This window comes from Polypterus senegalus, chromosome 11 (genome assembly GCF_016835505.1).
Source record: "Polypterus senegalus isolate Bchr_013 chromosome 11, ASM1683550v1, whole genome shotgun sequence".
NCBI lineage: Eukaryota > Metazoa > Chordata > Cladistia > Polypteriformes > Polypteridae > Polypterus > Polypterus senegalus.
Genome location: NC_053164.1, coordinates 62063128 through 62082247, shown reverse-complemented (window position 1 = coordinate 62082247; position 19120 = coordinate 62063128). Strand labels below are relative to the sequence as shown.

At 36.6% G+C, this 19120-nt stretch overlaps 1 protein-coding gene across 2 annotated transcripts; it reads right to left on the bottom strand.

Annotated features, from left to right (window-relative positions):
• Positions 1-256: 256 nt before the first annotated feature.
• LOC120539068 (LIM/homeobox protein Lhx9-like) lies at positions 257-18777 on the bottom strand. Of its 2 annotated transcripts, none has more exons than XM_039768794.1 (5): positions 18264-18777; positions 16002-16192; positions 15576-15850; positions 14634-14854; positions 257-1993 (listed from the first exon to the last, which is right to left on the bottom strand). In XM_039768794.1, the coding sequence occupies exons 1-5, from the start codon at positions 18399-18401 to the stop codon at positions 1664-1666; spliced, it is 1155 nt and encodes a 384-aa protein (XP_039624728.1). In that variant the 5' UTR covers positions 18402-18777; the 3' UTR covers positions 257-1663. The 2 variants fall into 2 exon arrangements, with proteins under 2 accessions (XP_039624728.1, XP_039624730.1); XM_039768796.1 differs by having other exon boundaries at positions 257-1981.
• Positions 18778-19120: the final 343 nt, after the last annotated feature.

Below are 19120 nucleotides of genomic sequence, written 5' to 3'. Positions count from 1 at the left end.
GTATATAAAACAGTAAAAAATATGCAAGTGCAAAACTTGTAAATAATATTTTCAAACAATAAGGAGACCTGGGTTCGCTTCCTGGGTCCTCCCTGCGTGGAGTATCTCCGAGTGCTCTGGTTTCCTCCCACAGTCCAAAGACATTCAGGTTAGGTGCATTGGTGATTCTAAATTGTCCCGTGTGTGCTTGGTGTGTGCGTGCCCCGCGGTGGGCTGGCGCCCTGCCCGGGGTTTGTTTCCTGCCTTGCACCCTGTGTTGGCTGGAATTGGCTCCAGCAGACCCCCGTGACCCTATAATTAGGATATAGCAGGTTGGAAAATGACTGACTATGTTTTTGGGACAGATAGTTATAAATAAATTAGTGATAATAGCTTGACATATCAGGTTGTTATAAAATGAGACAACATGATGTAAAATAGAGTAAGACAATAACAAATTTCAGGAGTCTTTTTTTTAACGTATTATTATTATTGATACTTAATAAAATCTTTGTTCACTGCTTATAATGGGTACCTTACAAATTAGTCCATAATATTAATCAGATAAAATTAAGACCAGCATGGATGGACTGATGAGGCACTAGTGAGTGAACAGCAGACAGCTTCTACCAGAATAATCAAAAATGGAAACCTACCACCCATCAATATAACTGTATGGGGAAAGGGAGGCTGGCAGGCTATTTACAAAGAAACGGGGCTTCTTAAAATTGTATGACAGCGGAATACAAATTCATAACAGCACAAATTAATAAAATGCTGTAAACTTTTACCATGTGTACTTAAAAAATACAAAGAACACGTAAAACTCAGATCTCAAGGTCTACCATACTACAGTAAAAGCCTCATTATCTGAAGCGCAGTGCTAGCACTTCAAGATTTCTCTCTGGTAAGACACATCATAATCCTCTTACAGCAATTAAAAAAAAATCACAAGATTATGATTTCATATTACACTAGTTTATTACCATGCAGTAAACATTTATTCAAAAGCGGGCTTCACCTTGTCTTCAAGTTTGAAGTGGGGGAAAAAACTGAAAACTAATCAGAAATCAAGAAATGTATCGCACTCCTTGATTCATCAAATTGAGGCAAAACGCTCAAATTGAACTTTTTAATGCAACTGTTCATATGTCAACTCACATTTTACTGGGAAGTGCTTTCAATTTCACTGCACAGTATATTGCGCTAGATATGCTGGCTCTTTATCGACTACTGTTCATATCCATCCATTTTCTATTCAACTGACCCCATTCAGAGTTACAGTCATTTGGTCGGATAACCAATTTGGATTTTATTTAAATTAATCAAGGCAGTAATATACAGGCTTGCATAAAAGCATGACATGGTTAATCTTCAGAGATCTCAGGTATAAGAGCACCTGGCCAGTTTTTATTTCACCCCATACTTCTGGCACTATTCAAATGGAATCATAAAATTTAAACCAACAAGTGTATGCAAAATCTGGATTTTGGGTTAACTACCTTTTATAAGCAAATAACTCAAGAGTGTGATATCTTCTTTTGGATATTTTTGAAGTTTAAAAGATGAAAGCAAATTCTCAATGTTGCATAGTTCTATATAATCTTAACAGTTAATTCAATAGTGCAAAATATATTTCATATTAACAAATTTTAAAATATGAATTTTAAAAAGTAATTTTCACCTAGAAAAAACTTGCAGGCCCAGAGTCATCTATATTACTAGGAGTTGACTCTCCAAGGTCAAAGTTCAGAAAAATTGGAGTCATGATTGGTGTAGATTGGGTTAAATAGGTGCTGGCAAATTCTGGAAATGAAAGAAAAGGACTGGACATTCTGACTGGCTGTCCCATCGATTCCAAGACTGGAGAAGGATCCCGAGGAGAAGTCGAAGTGAAGGAGATCTGAGAAGGATCGATAGTGCTGGTTGTTGACGTTACTGAACCTTCGCCTTCTGATGGGTCTTCAGAGGACATCGTCTTGCGCAGTTTAGCCCGAGCATTCTGAAACCAAACCTATGAACAGTTTTAAAAGATCAAAACCAGTCTCATACTGTGATGTGTGGTAGGATTGCAATGAGCACAAGCAGGAATTTCAACATAGCAACAAATGACTGTCACAAAGGACACATCTGAGATATCAAATGCCTTCTGTTAGAAAATATATTGCACATTATATACTACATAATACAAATGGCATAAGCATACTAACAGCATCTGTCTTACTGTAGGTCAAAAAGGAGAACGGGTATACTCTTCTCCTCTACTGTCTTTCTCACAAATCATTTTAGTAATCGACTAGCTGTGTTACCCATGAGCTCAGCGTTAACGTTTGCAGTGAACCATGCAATGCATGTCTCTGTGATATGCCATTTGGTATGTAATTTGTAAAAGCAGTATTAATACATGTGATGTGCCATCTATTGGAATGACAAATGCAATGCATGTTAGTACTAAAATGTTTATGATGCACCATCTTCTGAAATGACCGATACATAGCAACCGGACGAACACACAGACACTTATCCTTTTACTGGGGTGGATAAAAGGGAAAAATGTCTTTTGGTTTCATACCCGGCTTAAGAATAACATATTTGATCTCCGTTGTCAGGCAAATGCAGGAAAAGCATTGGCTGTGCTTAAGCTGACAAAACACATTTGAGGTAACTAGATACTCAATTATAATGCAGCCCACCTCTTCTCAAAAAAGCGAATCCCCAGATAATTGGTGACAAGTAATTCCCGTGACATTCCACTCATTACTCAAATATATTGTTGAACACAGCAACTTACAGGTGCCTTGATGCCACCAATGGTTACATCCTGTGACTATCGAACACACACCAATGTCAATATGCCCGCTAGGCAGATGGCTTGCTTTAACCATATATGCAACCTGCAAAAGATCACTTCATGTGAGTAAACACATGCCTAAATTAATTAAAATCAGTCATGGTGGCCTTCTTTATAAAACAGACACCCTCTAGTTAATTCAATATACAATGCAGATCCTCATTTTCAACTGGGAAGCAGTGCTGATACCCTATGTAAAGTTAAAATACATCGTTAGGTTTCAAATCAAAACAGATTATGTGGCGATTGCTACGCTTCCTCAGCAATTGCTTCAGCATTGTGCTGCCCTGCTCTGTGAGGGGTAAAAAGATTGTTCTTGACACTCTTAAATTGGTTAAATATTTTGACTATTTTAATATGATTGATTGATTCTCTGGGCTGCACATGCCTAATTTTTAAATTATGTTTTGACCAGTTTTCTAAAGATTTCAAAGTTCATCAAGCTTTTTCCAATGGTATTTCAGAACCAACTACAGTATTGCAACATTAAAATTATGTCCCACGGGAAGAGTGCAACTCCTGCATAATCTAAAACAGGCTACCTATCTTGCATTTATGCAACATATGAATACATGTTGATATATTTATGATTTACTTCATTTTTCTGTTTACTAATTAAACCGAGCGATGTACTGATCTTTTACTAAATCAGGTTTACCAAGTGGATTTTAAGGAGTCAGCCAGTATATTTGGAGTTAATGTGATATTTGCCAGAACTGCACCTTTTCCAGTTACAGCTCAACTAAAACAGTAAGCATCAGGAGTAAAGAAAGAAGCAACATTACTCATTTATAGATCAGGTGGTACCCATCTGAAGTGGTTAGATGGGCACTGAGAAATTTAGGTGTGCAAGAATAGTTAGTGTCTGTGGTGATGTCAATACAGGAGGGGCCAAGAACACTTGCAAGGATAGCTGAAGGGGACTGTGAAAGTTTTCAGGTGTAATTGGGGCTGCTCCAGTGACCTGATCTGAAATGTGATCGCAGTTTGTTACTTCAGGTCAAGGGCGTTGAAATCCGGTCCTGTAGAGCCACAGTGGCTGCAAGTTTTCATTCTAACCATCTTCATATTAGCGACCAGTTTTTGTTACTAATTAGTGTCTTTTGCCTTAGTGTTAATTAACTTGACTCAGCAGCCAAACAATTCTGAGACACAAAACGAGCCGCCACATGACCAGCTCACCTGTGCCCATCACAAATATCTAAAAATAAAGAAAAGTGAAGTTCTCATTAAAGTTGATCTCTCAGGTGACAAAAACATTTTGACGGTGCTCTTAGAAAAGACAGAAAATGAACAGTTTTGGAAATGTCTGCTCTGTTAGAATGAGAGCAGCAACAAGCCATGGAATTAAATAACGGGTTTAATTAACAACAAAAGTGGGCTTTTAATTAAGGCACTGGTTGAAGTTTGAAGCTCGAATTTAGCTGGTCATCTGTTGACTTGTTTCATGTCTCATTTCTGTTTGGCTGCCATTTAATGAAGAAAGAAAGAAAGAAAGAAAGAAAGAAAGAAAGAAAGAAAGAAAGAAAGAAAGAAAGAAAGAAAGAATCCATTCAGAGGACTGAATCCTTAAATTAGGGCTATTAAAATGAAAGGAAAAGGAGTTAATTAGTAGTGAAAACTGCTCAGGAAAAAGGTTAGAATGAAAACCTGCAGCCACTGCAGCCCACCAGGACTGGAGTTTGACACCCCTGTTTTAGGTGACCACTGCAGTGGTGACCAGAAATGTTTGTATTGCCATGGGAGTACTTGAATGTCAATGATCTCATATCGATGGCAAAAAATGAAGAGGAATTGAAGGAGAATATACAGTACTTAAACAAAAATATACTTTGGAAGAAAAAGGTTTCAAGAAAAAAAATACAGGAAAGACCAAAGTGATGGTTGGAGGGAAAGGGGAAGAAGGCTTTCAGGAGTTTGCCCATATGTCCTGTACAGTAAAGGTGTTAGGAAACACTTAGTCTCGCAGGGTCAGATGTATATATTATATGGCTGGAGTCAACCGTGAATAAATTCGGCTTAAATTTGGATGGGGACAATGGCTCACTGACTGAAAATTTCTAAACTAATCCAATACCTCATAAAGGAGGAATCTTAAAGTAGTGGTGACGATTTAAACAGAAAAGAGTAATGGTGCTCTTGTTAACATTGTGTGACTGATAGAAAGTTAGTGAGTACAATGGGAAATCGGCTAAAGGTGGTAAAGTCTCTTAAGTGGACCTGCTTACAAATTCATAAAGTTGATGTTTGCAGAGAACACATTACATATAGTATGTTAAAAATAAATGTAACTCACAGTAAATATAAAGTATTCTGTTAGACCAAATAATACTTTTACAACATATGCATTATAATACAATAAAAGATATCAACAGATCGGGGTAATACAGAATGTTACACTACCATCAGTTGTACATGGTCTCTTTCATTCAGAGTTATTTATACATTTGGAGTAAAGATGAGCTTGAGAGAATTGGCAGCTAAGTGAAGATGAACTTTAGAATGTTAAACAGCATGCTGTCATATACATTAAAAAGGAGAAAAAAAAAAAAAGAACTCATCTTAAATGAGGCCTTTTTGCTCTTTATAACTAAGTGCCACATGAGATGTAGATTTCTGTAGTTAATACACTAGAAGTAATAAATATATCTAATGACACTGGTATCAGTCCAGAAGAATCATATATCATGATCGTGGAAGGACGGCATCCAACTTCTGACAGCACGACTAAGCGAATGACTAAAGTAACATTACTGTCCAATTGTAAATGCAACATGCCATACTGGAATATGATTGCAGCATTTTAACACATAATATTTAATTTTTTTCTCCAGCCATCTGGAGTTTTTTTTTTCTGTCCTCCCTGGCCATCGGACCTTAGTTTTATTCTATGTTAATTAGTGTTCCCTAATTTTAATTATTTATTTAGTCTTTCTTCCCTTTCTTCTTCAATTAAAGCACTTTGTGCTACATTGTTTGTATGAAAATGTGCTATATAAATAAATGTTGTTGTTGCTGTTAATATACAGTAAATAAACCACAATACTGAATCAAATGTTAATTCTTGGAAATCCATGTTGAAATATTACAGTTAATGTCACCTTAACAAATTCAACAAATTTTGCTAGCATTTTCGTATGTGTCCGGAATAATTAAAGTGCACTGACTGGAGGAAACTGGGGCAGGTTTTTAGAATAAAAGTCTGTCCACATAGCTGTTTCAGTGTCAGACGTTACGGATATCATCAACCACCAACATTTATGTTGTCTCCAGATATGTACACTCATCCTAAGAATCATGTTTGACCCTGCAGGAACAGAAAAAACTTGAACTGATGTATTGGTTGTTGAAGTGGAAGGAATAAAAGATGTAGTGGTGTGAAGGGTAGTCTGCAGCAGCTATTGTTTGTAGAAAAGTGTACAAGGGATTTAGAACTCTGATGCAGAACATACAACTTTCTAGTCAGTGGGAATGTCAAAACTTGAGCTTAACCTTGTGGATATCACATTAAATGGCTAGGAATCACAGGGCATGACAAATAACAGGACTCTGTGGAAATATGATATTGTGTTGAAAGGTCTTCAAAGTATCACAGGCTTGCTGCATTCAAGCAACTAATTAACATGCTGCCTGACAACACCGATGCCTGCAGGAAATCTTTGCAGGTACGGCTAGTTCAGCCATAATATTTGGCCTTTTATTTTGCCTTTTTCCTTTCTGCTGTGGTACAACAAATATGAAACACTACACAGACAAGTCTCTCTTCTGTTTGTGTAGCCCAAAACACCCACTTTCCTTCTTACTTGTGGCAAAATTATATACATTGTGATGGACGGCTGGGAGCTCATCCCAGCCGACACATCCAGGACGCTAGATGGCATCTTCCCTGCAGCATAGACGTGCCCTGGATAACTGCAGGGCATCATGGGAGATGGAGTTTGGCTTCACAACCCTGCTAGGTACCGTGGGGGCCGCCATGTGACATTGCAGGGATATGCGGGGATTTTTTATTTCCCATATAGGCCGGAAGTACACCCAAATCACGAGGATGGAAGAACAGAAGTACTTCTGGGCTGAAGAAAAATACAAGTCTTCATCTGCCCTGGAAGTGCTATTGAATCACATGGATAGAAGGACAGGAGCACTTCCGGGTCAAGAACTATATAAAGGACTAAGTGGAGAGCCGGAGTTGGGAGGAAGTGTGACAGAGTTGCTGGGAGGAGGGAAGGAAATTTATTGTATTATTGAAAGTGATTTATTGTGTATTGTGGTGTTGGAGGTGCTTGAAAAAGCACATTATATCAAGAAGAAAAGAAATAAACATTTTTCTGGTGCTTTTACTTGGCGTCTTGGACGTTTGTCTGCAGGGTTTGAGGAGCACAGCGCCCTCTAGTGTGACAACATGTATAATACAGTCATGTGCCAATTTACAGGTGACCATGTTGAGGGCAATTCTCACTGTAATATTTCTTTTACTGATGACGTGTGAATAATAGATGAGCTGGTACTTTCCTCTTGTGACTGATTTCTTAAAATCTCACTACGCTACAAAAAGATTCCCCTGTGAAGCATTGATGAATCGTTTGCAAACCACCTACAAATGAATGAGTAGTTTTCCATGTGGAGTTTCAAAAGCACAGCTGCGTGGCACTTCCAAATTGCTGTGCAGAATGGGGTGCGAGTGGCATGATAACAGCTAAAAGGCAGATCAAAACTACTTGTGTGGCACCCTGAAAAAAGGCCATAAAGACTCAAATATCCATTTGTGCTACTCTGTGCCAACAGTTAAAGTATGTGTACCGATGAACCACACCAGACCCACAGAGCCTCAATTGCAATATCCCTCACACCTTATGACTGATATAAGGTCAGTTTGGCAAAAGACCAAATGGCCAGTCCCAAATGGAGCCATAAATTGGCACATGACTGCATTTATATAATATACTGTATGTGCAGGTGAATGCTCTTTGGCATTCTTGCATGTGCGTGTACAGACACAGACACACTGACGCATACACACACAGACATATGGCTGCCCTTTATGATTTCAGGCAAAATCAGACTTTTCAGGATGAGGTGCAGACAATTCTGAATGAGGCAGCGGGGATGTCAAACTACAGGAGTAGAAATCATGGGCTCACACCACGACTGCCCGGACTAAGATAATGTAAATGAAGTATATGACTGAAAATGGCTGAACAAATAATGTAATGTGATGGGAGCTCAAGTGCAGCTTTAGATACAGGCAATGGAGTTGCTCTGGAGAAAGTAAGAAAATTGTGCTACTTAAAAGGATACGTTTGGTATTCTTTAGTCAAAGTTATTTCTTTACAATCATGGTAGATATTAATTTGTTACACAAAGCCGTGTTCTAAAGTTAGGCATATTTTATAAATTTAAAAAATAATTTTGTCTGCTCTTGCAGCTTATAGTAGGCTCTATGGAACCCTGTGTCCATACGTGATAGAAAAGCCTCAAAACTTACCAAACACGCCTATTCTTCAAGTCAAAAAGTTTATGGAGTATGTACCCGTGTCTTGAGATTACACATACGTTACAAAACGGTGTATCCATGTTGTTTTAAAAAGGCAAAACACAAACTATTGTTGTGAGAGTCAGCTGTTTTAAACAGGAGACCAGCTGTGAGCCTCTCATCTTCCCCAACTTCCATTGTGCCCACAGCTAAACAATAATGTCCAAAAAAAAAAAATAATCACACTTATGATTGCATATATAGGGAAAATATGGTCTGCTCCAGCTGGACTGAAAAAGCACGCCTATGCTAAATTGAGAAAGAATATCAAAGCTGACATAGCAGGCAATGAAGTTACAAGAACTGAACAGACGTTATAGGCCTACATCCAGTACTTGAATGGGAGAAAGCCAGTACAGCATATCAGTACATACCATCCAATTTCAAGCCCTCCATATATTCATCCATCTTTTCCTCCTACCTATCCAGGTCAGCCTATCCCAGCAAGGTAGGAACAATTCCTAGAAAGGGTGCCAGTCATTTGTAGAATAAACAAAGTTGGGCAGCGTCGTGGCAATGCTGCTGCCTCACAGTAAGGAGACCTGGGCTTGTGTCCCAGATCTTTCCTGTGTGGAGTCTGCATGTTCTACCCTTTGTCTGTGTGGGTTTCCTCCAGGTGCTCCAATTTCCTCCCACTGACCAAAGACATGCAGGTTTGGTGGGCTGGTGATACTAAATTGGCCTTAGTGTGTGGTTGGGGTGTGTGTGCTTGTCCTGGGATGGACTGGTGACATGTTCAGGGATTGTTCCTGCCTTGTGCCCTACACTAGCAGGGATAGGCTCCAGTACCCCACACAATCCTGTTGAGGACTAAGCGGGTTAAAAATGGCTGCTTGCATTAACCAAAGTTTAATTAGGCTGAAATTTAGTACAATATAGTATAGTACATCTTCAGTACAGATGTTTTAACATAGGTAGAGTGGGCTGTCATTTTAGCACCAGGTTCTACATGGTGTCTACATGTATTTACTGACTTTTAAGGGTTAATGAATTTACTCACTCAAAAAAAAATGTACTCAGTCCTTTCATTACTATTATCGACAGCAAGCGCGACTTGTCATGTGTTAAATAAAAAAAGTAATGGGTTTGTAGTGACTCCATCTGTTCTACTGCACACATCCTTTTTCTATTTTTTTTTTGCATTGTCCTAACTCTATAGCTGCTGCAAGCACAAAAATGAGCAATTGACATATCCTTACCTCGAGAAAATAGGACCAATAATCTATAATTGTTATTTCTAGTTTCCTTCTGTTATAATAATGATGATTCAAAAACGAAGAAGGTGTTTTTTCTTAAATTGAAACCTTTTCTGTTTTAAAAGTAGACAAATTTGGTCATTTTAAGACTTCACGTATAGAAGTGGGGTTCCAGATAGCTCTATTGTAAGGTACAAAAAGAAGGCATTTTTAGTATTTATAATAATAAAAAAAACTGCACTTTAGAATATGAATGAATATATATATATATATATATATATATATATATATATATATATATATATATATATATATATATATATATATAAAAATAAGTAATTTAATGTGTGCAGATATACAGTAGGTGCAGGCAAGGCAATGAGAGCATGAGCAAGAAGTTCATGGCAGATATTCTTGGAGCTGTCCCAAACTCTGCCTTCTAAAGGGCCAAATGTGGTGCATGAAAGCAGAACCTGAAGGCAAAGGAGAAAGGATAGGGGGTAAGAATGATCAGGTGAATGAATGGAGTGCCACAATTTGTGAAAAGGCAACAGGTATCATGCCAAGGAGAAACGGACTATAGTGATTTCGGCTTGTGGAGCAAAAGGCGAAAGATGAACGGTGAAGAGGTGCACTGTGAAAGATAGGTTTAAAATGATGATGCATTGTATCCTAACTACAGTGGATCATCCTAAGATAGAGATGAAACAAATGAGCTACAAGAATCAAATGTGCATCATTATGATCTACCTGTGCAACTCCACCATATCCACACAAATCTCCAGTGTAAGTATAGTTGGGTGTGTATATATATATATATATATATATATATATATATATATATATATATATATATATATATATATATATATATATATATATATATATATATATATATATTTTTTTTTAAAACTCTTCTTTAGTGTAGCTGTGATATCTTTCACTTGAATGTTATAGATTGCATTGAGTAAGTAAAGCTGGAAAATATTATATATCTGTAATAAATTTGGGATGATGTTTCATTTCAAACATTTTATGAAAATGCACATTCTCCCTGTGCCTGGTAATGAAAACTGGAAGCAATACTCCAGATGCTGTCTCACTAGTATATTATACTCTAAGCAAAATGTCCCTATCTTTAAAAGTCAACTAAACACTTACAGATTTGCCCAATTTTATGTCTTTGCCAGTTGAGGGGCAGCAAACGAGACATAGCCAAAGAATGTTAGAAGATTGATGTCAGTCTGAGTGATTATAGTTAACTAAGGATCTGCACTGGCAATCGGAAGGTTGCCGGTTCAAATCCTGTAAATGCCAAAACGGACTCTGCACTGTTGAGCCCTTGAGCAAGGCCCTTAACCTGCAATTGCTGAGTGCTTTGAGTAGTGAGAAATGCGCTATATAAATGCAAAGAATTATTATCATTAATTTCAATAATGAATTTTTAATAGGTTTGTCATGCTAGTGTTCCACAACATTAAAATATTATGGAAACAAGACATAGGAGAGTACATGTAAATCTGTAATCTAATTTCTCAATTTTGCTGTGTAAATGTATAATACTTTATGCATAATATGTGTACATAGCATCTGTACTCCCAACAATACTGGGCAACTGTAAGAGTCTAAATGCTTTTGAATGGAACTGTATTTTTAAATACATTCCATGAAATACAGTTGCATCATAACAACCTGAATAATTAATTTCATTTTGAAAGATTACCTAAAATGGCTTTAGGTGCATGTGAAGAGTCTCATCATGGTGAAGGAAATGTAAACTGTTTAATGCCTCTTTAGTAAGAGTTTATTTGCAATGGAGCCATTTAAAATTTAATTCTGGTGCCATGCTAGAGGAAACTTTTACTAAAAATAAATACCTTGAAATAGGGCAAGACTAAGCAGATACAAAGTTTTGGAACATGCCATTTAAGACAAACTACATATGGAAAGGGTAATTTTCTGATCAAAAACCTGGAAAAAATGTGATGAAATAAATGCAGACCACCATTCTCAAAATAAGTATTAAATGTCACACCTCCTGATAACGATACTTGTTATTTAGTTATATGGATTGTTATTGCCTTCATTCTTCCAAGAAGATGTTCAATTTTTCTTGAAAAAGGAAACTGTCAGTGGGTAGCGCTGCTGCCTTGCAGTTAGGAGACGTGGGTTCACTTCCCAGGTCATCCCTACGTGGAGTTTGCATGTTCTCCCCGTGCCTGTGTGGGTTTCCTCCCACAGTCCAAAGACATGCAGGTTAGGTGCATTGGCGATCCTAAATTGTCCCTATTGTGTGCTTGGTGTGACTGTGTGCGCCCTGCCTGGGGTTTGTTTCCTGCCTTCTTCCCTGTGTTGGCTCCAGCAGACCCCCGACCCGGTAATTCGGATATAGTGTGTTGGATAATGGATTGTTAGAAGGAAACTGTACATTATCCATATGTATTGTGGACCAAAACAAATTTGCACTTCATGGTCCCTCACTTTCTCTCTCATTTATTTCTAAATATTTTACTAACACAGATGCTCCATGCGCAGTCACAATTGTAAAACAGAACCAAATTAGCTCTTTGGTGGTTTCTTTGTTCTTTGCATTTTGTTATTATTAAACATGGCTGGTTAGGAAACAAGAAACAATTAAAACCTATATGCAACAGCTTAAAACTAAAATAGGCAAGGGATCCAAATCATAACAAGTGAGTTAATTAAAACGAAGGCCAAAAAACATGTTGTTTCCATAGGAAATAAATGTCTTCTAACTAAAAAATTGAAATGAAAACCTGCAGCCAATACGGCTCTGGGACTGAGTGAGGATTCCTACCTTACAGGTGAGTAAGAGTACCGAGTCTGAAACTCACAACTTAAACAGCCAGCACTTCTAAAGACAATAAATTCCCTTCGTTATCATGGGGAATTGTCCTAAAGTGCTCAATCTGGCAAAAACTCCCTATAAAAGCCAGCAATATCAAAATCATTTTCTCTCGTTGTAGAATGACTGCTTATATTTACAGCATATGTGGACATTTCTGCGCTAAAATGTTTCACTTTACCAAAATTCATGCATACTTTTCAAATTGAACACTGAAACATCAAACTCAATAAAACATCTTCGCTTGAAAAGTATTTTCAGTTGATTCTTGCACTTTCTAAATATAAACATGTAACCCAAGAATGCAAATATGTATGTTGGATGACTAATATATTTTAGAATGCTCCCTTCAAAAAATGTAAAGACATATATTCAGATGAAATGACTGCACTACTAATCATTACCCATAGAAGAAAATTAAACAAACACACACAAATAATCAATATGTTTTTTTCAAAAAAGGAATTAACAATGGATACTATTATAAGTTCTTTAAAAAGCGCCTCTAATGCCTTTGTTTCTGTTGTTCTACAGATTCTCTAATGCCTGGCATACACTGTGCAATGTCTAAAAATTATGGTTGTGCAACTACTTGCACTGCAGACAGTTGCCAGTCTTATCTGAGCTCAAACTGCCTGACCATGTTGAGTCTGACTACCATGCCACAACGCGGGTGCTGAGACTTTTAAGTATACATGTCCCTTATAGACAGTTTTACTCATTGACATTTTGCAATAAAGCTTTACCCGGGCTTCTCAGAACGACAACAAAGTTAACAGCTAAGTTGCTGGGTCTTGCTGTACTGTGTTCTGAAAGTACAAAGTAAAGAAAAATGCGTAACTGGACACACGGATGGTTGGGAAGGCGTTAATGCAGCCTGTCTGAATTACAGAGTGAATTGGTAATCTATGTAATTTACCATTGTGTGTGTTTATTTGGTTTTATCAAGATACTTTTGTCATTGGTCATTTAGTTGTTTGTGTGTTGCTATATGATAAATAGCTTTTTTAAAACAAAAAGGTGAAAATTAGTATGACAGCAGCAATAGCCAACGTCCAATGTACTATAGTTGCTGCAAAATAAATTTTGAGAAACGTGATGTCAACATCAGAAAAATCAGGTCATTAGACTGCTCACACTACAAAAAAGCCTACTGAAATTTCCAACATGACATAAATTCCTCCAATTGTATATTGCAATCTGGCACTGCAACCTCTCTCATACTGCAAGGGAAACAAAAATCGATGAGGCTGAAATTAGTGCAGACTAAGAAACAAAAAAAAAAAAAACAGTTGATGACAAATTGGACCTAAAATTGCCTGTTATAAGCTATTTTTATTAAATGCATATTCAGATTTAAGGATGCCACTATCTACAGACCTCCAACAACTGCTTTCTACAAACTTTTTCAAACAAGAAGCAACTGTTGTGATGCTATTTCAGGCTGATTGCAACACACAGTCTAATTCATTTTCATAGATATACCAGGAACTACTAATAAATTCATGGTAAAGTTCAAGTGTCAAATGTGCAGAGTACAGTGAAATTCTTATTTGCATATGTCACCAAGGATGTGTGAACAAAAGGAACCAATTCCAGATCAAGACCGATTATAATTCACAGGAAATTAATGCATCTGTTTGTGAGTGTGCACATGCGCAAAGGAGTTACATTTAATCGAAATCACCTGCTATTTGTCACCAGTGAAAGAAAAAATGCTTAACACACGTGCAACTGAGAGAACACAGATCATGCCAGGTAGAAACAAAGTCTTTTTGTTTGCAGTAAAAGTTAAGCCCCATATGTCTTTGTATCTTTGTTGCTTTCTCTTCTGTGTTGCTAGTTTATGTCGCAAATAGAAATGCAATACATGTCAAAAAGTGTAGCATATTCAAGCATATTTATAATAAATAAATAAATACAAACAAAAGTGCCATTTTACTGTTGCTGTCAACAAATCTATTTACTCTGGTACAAAAGAAGAAAAAGAAAAAAGAAACTAACTTTGGTGGGCGCATTCCTAGTCCACTATTGTATACAAATGCTGTTGTCCTTAGAAATTAAACAAGTCTTCCTGATCTATCAAGCAAATCCTAGTAAATTCCTAGAATAGTTATCTTCGGAATTTATGTAGTCCTGTGTGTGAAGTGTGTGACAATGGCATAACAATTATTTATATACCAAACTTAGCTACTTTATGTCACCTACCTGTAGAACCCTTTTAGGTAAACCGGTCTTCTTTGCCAGTTGTTCCCAGTCCTTTCCATCTGGGTTGTGTTTCACTGCAAAGTAAGACTCCATAGTGCGCAGTTGATGATTTTTGAAACATGTCCTGATTCTCTTGGTCTTGGTTCCTAGTCCTCCTCCTTGGTGGTTAGTCAGATGAGCGTCTCTGCAACCCAAAAAATCCTCTTGCTGAACCAGGTCCACTACAAAAAAGTGAAAAATAGATAAACTGTTTATAACAAAGCACTCAAAAATAATTTAAAATGGGTTTGGTCTTTATGAATGATCAAATGTTAAATGTGGGGATTTTTTTTAGCTGACACTTCAAACTACATTTGTTGCAAACTGAATGAATGGTTGTATGTTGGATAACATAACCTACCGAGTACAAAGAAGGTTATTCTTAAGCTAAGCTTCAACTGAAATAAAATAACCACATGTGTACATAATAGTGCTAAAGACAGTTCAGAGAAGAGGGACAAGACAGTTAGACAGATATTACTTTAGTTGTCCCGGGGAGAAAGTTTGACTTGTTCCAGGACAGCAGGGTATAAGATAGGTAGAAAGACAGACAGTATTATGATGGGAATTAATATGGCAGAAGCCACATTTTGCTGAAGGATTCAATTTAAACCAACATAAGGGCACAAATAAAAGATACTTATTGGTAAATTTCACACAACCATTACAAAAAGTTTTATGCAGTAGTGAGCAATACACATGTAGAATAATTTACCAAGTAGCGTGATGTATTTAAGCACTTTGTGGCCTTCAAAATTCAAATATATAATATTCTGCAAACATATGCAAATTAGTATTGATGAGCTATTTTGTGCCACAGTGCATTTTTTGTCAAAATTGTTCTAATGTTTTAAGCTTACAGCTTCATTGAAATATAAAAATACGGGCCTAGGTTTTTGATACCTTGACTTCTCTCCTCGTTGTCCACATTAACAGTCTTGCGCTTCCGTAGCCTGGGTTTGGGAGGGTGTTCTGTGGGGCTGAGAGCAGAGTTGCAGTGCCTCTGACACAAAAGACTACAACCCTGCATTGTAAAAAGATCTCCGGTATGAAGAGCACTTCCACAGGAATGGCAGTTGAAACAACGCAAATGGAAAACATAGTCTCTAACACGCATCACAAGCTCAGAAGAAGGGATTCCCAGTCCACAGCGAGCACATCTTTCCACACAAAACTGCCTGTAATAACAAAATAAAAAACACACAACTGCTTATAAGTATAACAGTATACATATAGAGCAAAAAATTTGTGCAAATAAACAACATGCATATCATTTATATCTTTGCAGCTTAGAACAGAATTAAAATACACAACCACCACTTTTTTTACCTGTAATAATCCTCCTTGCAGTAAATTGTGCCATCTTTACAAAAACAAGAAAGATGTGAATCTAGGGTGGACTGGCACAGGCTACAGCGTAGACACCCTGAATGCCACTGTTTGTCCAAAGCCAATAGGAAGTAACGATCATAGACACGCTCTCCACAGCCAGCACAGATAACAGTCCTATCGATGCTAGTCTGCGAAAATAAAAAATAATAAAACATTGCTGAAATGTATTATTAGCAAATTTTCTCTATCTTTATACAGCAAGAAAAATATTCATGTTTAAACCTGTTTTAAGTACTTTTAAGATGTATTAAATATTTTAACATGGCTGTAGCTCTCTACAGAACACCATTTACTCCAAATGCATGCCGAGTCAAACTTGTATTAACTGAATTTCTAATTGATACCTTCAGTTTAATTCAGCTTTGTTGGCAGTAAGAATAATTTCATGACAATCCAGTAACCTTAACATTATGTAGTTAAGTCACAAACATAAAACATGCTTTAGCTCACTTTCCTCAGTTTAATGTAATAGCAATGCAATAGAAAGCACACAAAAATCTGAAGAGCTTTGCCTCTTTTCAAGAAGGCTGTCTGACAATAAGTTTCTACAAATTACCTTGATCTCGCTAACCTCCAAATATTTGTGACTTGGCCAAAATCCCTGAACAGCAACATCCATTCAAGAAAATATGACTAGGCATTAAAACTCTCAAATATGTACTTGGAAAACAAGTGTAAGTCATGAATATTCAGCTTGCTCTTGACCTAATCTAATGAACCTCTTAGTAATTACCAAAACAATTAGGACTGTTATGGGAAGTTGTGAATAAAGACACTCTTACAACATACCAATAGCCCATTTTCTTGTTTTTCCTTCCATATACCAAAAACATGACATGATTTTGAGCTGCTCTTCTATGAGTGAATGTGGGTAAGTAAATGAGTTTGGTCTGTGATGGACACACATAACGTGTAGGCCAAATCCTGCCATTATGTCCATTTGTATTATAATTAATTATAATAAGCAGATCTCCACAAATAATTTTCAGGTTTCTGCCAATTTCGGTGTGTACCGCTAAACTAAGCTTTAGCTGCATTATTGGTGAGAGGAGGCCACACACCTTGCAGGCCTCTAGGCTCCTGGGACAAGGTTTCATAACATATTCGTTATGTCCCATACAATAAAAGTTTCTACTAAGTTGTTCATTTTTAAAAAAAATTTTGTGGCCATGTGTTTTCACTAGTTTTTAAACTTCAACACAGATTTATGCCAACACATTTGGGTGATGAGTTTGGAAAATATAACAGTTCCGTCAAAACACAAAGATAGCAACTCTGCAACTAAATTTTTGCTTCTCCCCCTCTTAAATTCTTTTTCTGCTTGGCCACTGCTAGTACAAATAAACACAATTTCTGATGTGGTAGTGATAATCAATGAAATTTTAACAACACTGAAAGTAAAAATAATTCAAACACAATAGTTACAGCAGTAAGGCCTTAAACGACAAGCTACAGAACAAAGCATGTCCATCCCAAATACATTTATATTAGGCTAACTGGCAATACATATCTGGCCTAACCTGCATCCGATGTTGGAGACACCAGAGCTGGCACTTGCCTTGTACCCAGGGCTGCCAAGATCAGTTCCAGTTCTCTAAGACCTTGAATGTCACAGAGGCTTGTTTTTGAAAGAATGTAATCAAAAGAGTTTAATTTCTCTTTTGTTTCTGTCAATTGGCCCGTTTTATAATTTTTGCAGTATTTTAACTTAAACTATTAAGTTTTTAGTTGTTGTAGATAAAAGTTGTAGTTATTACATTTTCTGTTATTGTTTCTGATTTGGAAAGTTGTAGAAGTGCTTTGAAGATCCCCTACATTGAAGATCAATTTATAAATTACTATCTACTGTATATAAGAAAAAAAAAAAGTGTTTGGCATCAAGATAAATGTCATTGTACAGTAGTCTCATTAGCCACTCCTCTCAGTTCAAGTTGTTCACGCTGTGAATTGTGCTTGCTGAACTGTGCATAAATTACCCTTTTAAAGCTGTAAAGGAACTTTCGGAGCTCTTGTATAACAATAAATTATGAAGAGTTCCCTGAATGCCAATTATGGACTTAGAAGATGATAAACTGTGTCTGACTAACAGGAATGAGTTCAATAGAAATCAGTTTAAAAATGTTACCTTCTTTCTCTCAAGAACCTGACATCATCCTACAAAATGTAACCTTAAAGTACACTTGAAAAGTTAGAGCTCACCATGTGTAGACGATTGAGGTCAGAGGTTGAGACTGTAGAGTTAAAAGATCCCCTGCTCTCTGTAGCCAAAGACTCTAGTACACTCTCTTCTCCAAAACCATGAAGGAGCATTGCAGTGAAACTCCCACCTTCAGCCATTCTATTTCCAAGAATTTGTGGAAGTAAAATATTAGTAAAACTAGAACAAGATCAGACAGAACGAGTGGAGGAGTAACTAGATATGAAAACGATAGATTTTGTTTCTTAAAATAGGCAGCTACCAACAAGAAACTATAGTATCTACTCCTGTTTTAAATTACTTTTGTATACCTAAAAAGCAAAAACAATTATTTTCTCACAATTCTCTGTAGAGCTTTCTGGACTTAAAAGATTTATTAAGAAAAATGGACTGAGTTCCTTTATCTCAACAGGTCTGCAGTATATGCAGTTCTTCACAGAATTTAACATATTTTCCTTAACTGTAACATTCATTCCTAGTATTAAAATTATAATAGCATTTTTACAAACATCTAAATTTAGGTTAAAATGTCTATTTTAATTATATTTGAATAAGACATGAACCTTTTGGTTTCCTGTAATTGCAATAAATTTAAAATAGTTGGGAAAGTTTGGCCAATAATAGTTAAATTAATAATTAGGGTTATTATTAATTAAATTAATAAACATTTAACAAGCTTTTACACGTTAGCAACAGATAAAGATAAAACAGTATAACATTAAGACTAATATCTGATGTCCATATGCATAGTATTTGATGCTGACCATATTGCAGTCAAAAATATTAAAATGTGACAATTTACATAGTTTTACATAAATGTACACAAACATATTTCCACATGCACTACATTATAATGAAA